Source organism: Tupaia chinensis, unplaced genomic scaffold (genome assembly GCF_000334495.1).
Source record: "Tupaia chinensis unplaced genomic scaffold, TupChi_1.0 Scaffold144016_1, whole genome shotgun sequence".
In the NCBI taxonomy this organism is placed as follows: domain Eukaryota; kingdom Metazoa; phylum Chordata; class Mammalia; order Scandentia; family Tupaiidae; genus Tupaia; species Tupaia belangeri.
Window position 1 is genome coordinate 675,336 of NW_006203868.1, and position 6,000 is coordinate 681,335.

General features: G+C 47.4%; 1 protein-coding gene across 10 annotated transcripts in view; it reads right to left on the bottom strand.

Moving 5' to 3' along the window:
* Positions 1 to 5,975, bottom strand: part of SLC44A3 (solute carrier family 44 member 3) — a 91,405-nt gene extending 85,430 nt beyond the window's left edge. For 9 of the 10 annotated variants that reach the window (XR_001369569.1, XM_014583058.1, XM_014583055.1 and 6 more), the window contains exons 1-3: positions 5,903 to 5,975; positions 5,356 to 5,463; positions 253 to 395 (exon numbers count right to left, since the gene is read on the bottom strand). Coding sequence is in view for 9 of the 10 variants with exons in the window: in XM_014583058.1 (XP_014438544.1) it covers positions 253 to 395; positions 5,356 to 5,463; positions 5,903 to 5,929 (278 nt within the window). In the remaining variant the exon portion in view is untranslated. The remainder of the gene's footprint in view (positions 1 to 252; positions 396 to 5,355; positions 5,464 to 5,902) is intronic. The other variant, XM_014583059.2, reaches the window with a different exon arrangement.
* Between the last annotated feature and the right edge of the window lie 25 nt (positions 5,976 to 6,000).

The window sequence follows — 6,000 nt, forward strand, 5'->3', positions numbered from 1 at the left end:
CACGCATGCACACACGCCTGGCATGAGTTCAAGCCACGAGGTCTGGGACTTGAACCGTGGTCAGCTACATGGGAGTCCAGCAACACAGCCATTATGCCAACTGATGGTCCCACTATTTTAAAATTTGACCTGAGAGAGACAAGAGAGGGAAAGTGAGAAAGCAAGCTGCCAGGTCCAGGGCTTGAACCATGGTCAGCCAAGTGGGAGTCCAGCTCCTTAACCATCATGTCACCTGCTGGCCCCGACACTTACTTTTTTAGGGTCATATCTTGCCCTGAAAGAGGGGCCCCTTCCACTGGAGAGTTCCTCTTGCCACACACGTTGCCAAAGCTGTCATAGCCAAAGAGGAGTCTTCCGGTAGCTCCAGCTATGACGGAGTAGCCCATGATGAACATCTGAAAGAACCAAGGAGGCACGTGAGAGGCTAGTCAAAGGGCTGGAGATATGGACCCCACCTCACCAAAGATATGACGGGGAAGTCTCCAACATCACTGCATTCTCCCCTTCAGCAACGCCTCAACAAGTCAAACCCATCGAAGTCCTGCTGTTCCAATACTATCGACACTTCCTTTAGCAGGTCAGGTAGGAAGCACGGAGCAGATTCTTTGCATTTCCCTACTACCGCTTTGTGCTTCTTACCCTGTTCTTCAAGAGTCTTCCATGTTTTCTTTTTGGCCTAACTTCACCAGGACAGCTCCATTCTTTTTTTCCATTCTTTTTTTCTTTTTCTTCTTGAGGTTTTTGGTGTACTAAGTGAATCAGGGCTGTACTAATTATTTCTGGTTTTGTTTTCCTTTCTTTCTGATTTCCTTTTTGGCTTACTTTGTTGTTGTTTTTCTTTTTCTTTTTTTTTTTTAAAGGGAGAATTTTTTTTTTTGAGAGGTTTTCGCTATAGGGCGCATGTGCTCGCCAGACAGACAGAGAGAGACATAGAGACAGAAAGTGAGAAATCACCCCCCAGGGGGGATGGTCACGCCGCAATCCCTTCTCCTCCATTCTCCTCTCGGGATCTTGGGCACGCACGCACGCACACGCGCCCGGCGTGAGTTCTAAACCACCAGGTCCAGGGCGCGAACCACGGTCGACTACGTGGGAATCCAGCAACATAGCCATTACGCTAACTGCTGGTTCCCAAGGGAGATTTTTGATATAGGGCGTGTGGGCTCACCAGAGAGACAGAGAGATAGAAAGCAAGAAATCAACCCCCTCCTCTCAGGGGACAGCCATGCTTCAATCCCTTCTCCTCTATTCTCCTCTTGGGATTTTGAGCATGCACACACATGCACCTGGTGCAAGTTATTTATATATTTATTTTTAAAGAATTATTTTAAAACATTTTATCTATTATTATTTTTAAATTTACCAGAGAGAGGCGCAAAGTGAAAAAGCAAGCCACCAAGTCCAGGACTCTAGCCATGGTCAGCTATGTGGGAATCCAGCATCTCAACCACCATGCCACCTGCTGGCCCCCAATGTGAGTTTAAAATTGCCAGGTCCAGGACTTGAACCACGGTTGACTATGTGGGAGTCCAGCAATGTTACTATGATGCCATCTGCTGGTCCCCCTTTATGTCTTACTTTTAAGGCACTCTATAGAGGTAATGTAGCTAATAGGTATCAAAATCTATAAGTCTGAAAATACTGTTTTGGAGTAGTTGTTTAAAATGCATGGAAGAAATTCATGAATTCTCTTGGACAAGAACAACTTGTAACCTATCGTCATTTTAATCGGATTTTACAGTGCAAGTGGAATAGTTGATAGCTCAGGTCACACTGTGCCATGTATCTACACTGGCAAGTCCTATACCAAGACTGACCATCTCTTCATAACGCGAACAGTGTTGTGAGTTGCCCCATGGGCATTACTGCCTGAGAGTGACAAGTTCATTCCAGGAGAGGTGATATACCGTTCAGGAACACACAGTATTGATGCCTTATTTTCCAAAGGTACCTTGTCCCAAAGTCCAATACGTTTTAGATTTTCTGTATCTGTATGCATTACTGATTTAGAATTCAAAATAACAAAAATCTCTCAGGTGCCCAGTGTATGCCAGAGACTGTTATTGAGGGACCCAAAGATGAATAAAATCCCATCGCTGTTCTCCAGAAACTCAGGTTAAGGACCAGCATATGGCATAAGGGTTACATCACTGGACTCCCACATAGTGGACTGCAGTTCAAGTCCCAGACCTGGCAGCTTAAACTCATGCTGAGCAGGTGTCTATGTGTGCCTAGGATCCCCAGAGGAGTGTGAAGGAGAAGGCATTGTGGTGTGGCCATACCCCCGGGGGGTTATTTCTCACTTTCTGTCTCTCTCTCTGTCTTTCTGGCGAGCACATGCACCCTATAGCAAAAGCCTCTCCAATAAAATAAATAAATAAATAATTTTAAAAAAGGAAAAGAAAGAAAGAAAAAGAAAAAGAAAGAGAAACTCAGGTTAGAAGACAAGCGGGACTCACCATATGTGCACTTTCATAAAGGAGGCAGCTCTCTGCCCCTCCTCATTCCCCCAGCTCCTCCTAGGTCCAACTGGTCAGATTCCAGGATAAATGGGTCATCTTTGCTGATAAACAGGGTCACTCAGACTTTACTTAAAGGCTGTGGCTGTAAGGGTGACCCTGTGTGTCCATGGCTGGCAAGGTAAGCTGACCCAGCCTTAACTCCTATCCCTCCGAGCGGGAGTGTGGAAGGTCCTGATTGTGTTTGGACATAGGGAAGTGGTCCTGTGCTCCTGCCCAGCTCCCCAGCAACCTAACAAAGTGATCCTTTCCATTGACCACCATTCTTTACACGCGAGTGCCCTTGGAAACCTTGTGGGGAGAAATAGAAAGTTTTTTTCTGGCGTATTTGTGGCCCTTAAAATTCTCCTCTAGAAGCTGAGAGAGATGGTGCATTTGCAACAGCTTCTGCACAACTTGCCCACTCTGGGAGCAGGATTTGGGTATTCCTGAGCTCCTGCTATAAAGCTACTACTCTAAAGCATCACTGTTCTAATTTCAAACACACGAGTGCAATTCCATGTGAGACATGACACAGGAGGAATGTACATAATACACTGGTCTGCTGATGCCACCAAAACGATGACCATCAGCTGTGGCTGGGGCGATTGGGGACACAGAACCTTGAAAGGCGGATAGGAAAAGGTAAGGTGGTGAACTCTGCATAGGTGAGAGGTGGCAGAGGTGGCCCAGACTTTGAGGCTTTCTGTTCTATGTTTCATGCCTTGCTATTTGCAGGAGACGGTCCCTATTTATAATTCTGGCCCCTTCCCATAAGCCTCTTTGATCCAGCCCAACTCAGCACTACACCATCAATAAGAATCCGGTCAAGTACATCCCGGTCAGAATGTTCATTTTGAAAGCAGGACAGCGGAGGCAGAAAAAAATGCTCCTTGCTCTCTTTTGGATATATATGGCTAAATAATGTTGTAGGACATCCTAAAAGTTAGTTAAGAAATGATCCTCTTTGGGATGGCCCCATGTCCTACTGGTTATGTGAGCTGGATCCCACATGGCCAATCATGCAGTTCAAATCCCAGTGTGGCAGCTTGAAAAATGCCAAGTACTCATACATGTGTGCCAATCCCAACAGGGTAAGAAATGGAGAAGGGACCGTGGCATAACCATGTCCCATGGGGGAAGGCAGTGCTTTCTCCTTCTCCCTGTCTGTCTGGTGAGCACACACATACTCTGGCCAAAAAAAAGGGGGAGGGCATTAAAATTGAACATAGGTGGGACCAGCAAATGGTTTAATAGTTATGTTGCTGAACTCCCATGTAGTAGACTGCAGTTCGAAGCCTGAACCCAGTGGCTTAAAACACACTGGGCACATGTGCGTGTGCCCAAAATCTCAAGAGGAGATTGGAGGAGAAGGGACTGTAGCATGGCCATCCCCCTGGGGGTGTGTGATTTCTCATTTTCTGTCTGTTTTTCTGTCTTTCTCCGACTCTCTGGTGAGCACACATGCCCTATAGTAAAAAACTCAAACAAAATAAAACAAAAACCCTGAACACAGGAAAGAGAATGTGGGTTAGTGAAACCTTCAGATTTATTTTGCATATGAAATGTAATTTTGAAGCCGCTTCCAGCTCTCTGCCACCTCTCAGCTGATTCATAATGTTTCACGCTGTGCTAGACCATCAATAAATCTTTCCTCAGGACAGTTGTTAGGCTGACAGCTAGGAGTGATGTGCTAGGTCTAAGCTGTTGTGGGCTGCGGAAGAGCACTAATTAACATTAACAGCTCAAGGTCAAAGCTGGCAGGGCCGAGGCAGGGCAGTTGCTCCCTGCATTTGCACCTTAGGAGACCCAACCCTCTGTGGGCAAGTTATGCAGAAGGTGCTGCAGGTGCACCGTCTCGCTCAGCTCCTACAGGAGAGTCCCAAGGGCCACCATGTAAGCAACATGAAACATTCCATTAAGCCAGCCTCGCTTCATGCCTCTAACCACGTCTGAGTAAAACCAGTCAGTAAAAGTCCTCAAGTGAACAAGTGTCTTTCTTACTTGGAAGAGGAACCAACGTGATATATCAGGGTCTATTCAAACAGAATTCTTTTCAACCAAGGGTAATTACTCTCGGGTAGTTACTATCAGGCTTTATAAATTAATCATTTACCATGCAGCAAATGGCATGCCTCAACCTGACAAGGGTGGTTTCATGAGAAATCTGAATGTGGCTTTTCCTGCTGCTACCTACAACTCTAAGATAAGTATAAAAGCATTAAGGTTTGTTTCCAAGAGACTCTCCCAGGACTAACATGCACAGCCAGAGGTCTCCCAGCAATCACTACACAAAGAACTTACAGTGTGTGTTTGTGTGTGTGCGCGCGTGCGTGCGTGTATCATTGCTTATTTAACTGTAGGGTTTGTGTTTAGGGCCGGTTGCTGCCAAGCACAATATACCAAGAGAGTGTGTGTGTATATCCAGCTAAAGTAAATGTGATTTATTTCTGGGTTTCCCCTGGATTTTCTTTTGTTAGAGACAACGCCAAAGTTTGAGGAATACTTGTTTTGGGGGGGGGGGGTATGGCCTGTACGAAAAAAACCAAAACAAAAATAAAAACCAAAACCAACTTGCTCTCACCAGGAAATAAGAGAAGATACACAGACTAAATAATGATCCCATTGCAAACTGGCTCCCATTTTTTTCCGGCAGTCACCTCTCAGGACGCCGCCTGTCATAAGAAGGCAGCCAGACAATTTCTAAGGACTACCAGATGTTTACTCTGGGCTAATGGCAGACGTCTCTCTCACTGCCGCACAAAGTCTACGCGACTTAAGTGTGGGGCAGTTATTTCACACACACACACACACACACACACACACAATCCTCTTCCCTGTCAAGCGCAGTACTTACCAAACCAGTCCAGAAGAGAAAGAACAGGAACAACCATGCCTTATCTGTGCATTTCCTATAAATCTGGGGTCGCCACTCTCTCTGCCTGGGGGTTCTCTCTGCAGAAACCTTCCAGGAAAGTGGGACAGATGAGAAAAAAAGAGGATAAATCACCAGGAAGGCCCCACCTAAAGAGCAAACCTACTCAAAGACTGCTCAAAGCGGCGTCTTTTCGTTCAGTTTTAACCTGGCCACCTAAAGCTCTTTCGCTGAGCTTTGAAGCACTTGCTCTGGGCGGAAGCACCTGTTCTGCGCCGGGTGGACGTTGAGTCCCCAGCCCCAAGTTCTTACTGGGGTACACCTGAAGGTGTCCCCAGGCTGGTACCCTGAGTCTCACATGCGTCAAGGTATGGGGTCCGCCAGGCCAGGTGTCCCCAGGGGTCACCAGGGTTGGGGCTGTCTCCTGCAGGGGTGCAGGACGCGGAAGCGTCCCGGCAGGGCAGGTGCGTGCAGAAGGGGCCAGTCCTTCTCAGGCTAGTCCCCGAGGGCCGAGGCTGCGGGCACTTACCAGGTACTCTGCGCCCAAGCACTGCATGGTGCTCTCGGCCGGCTGACCGCGAGTCTCCGCCGCCGCCCCCACAGCGCCACGACGCAGCGCCCGCCGCC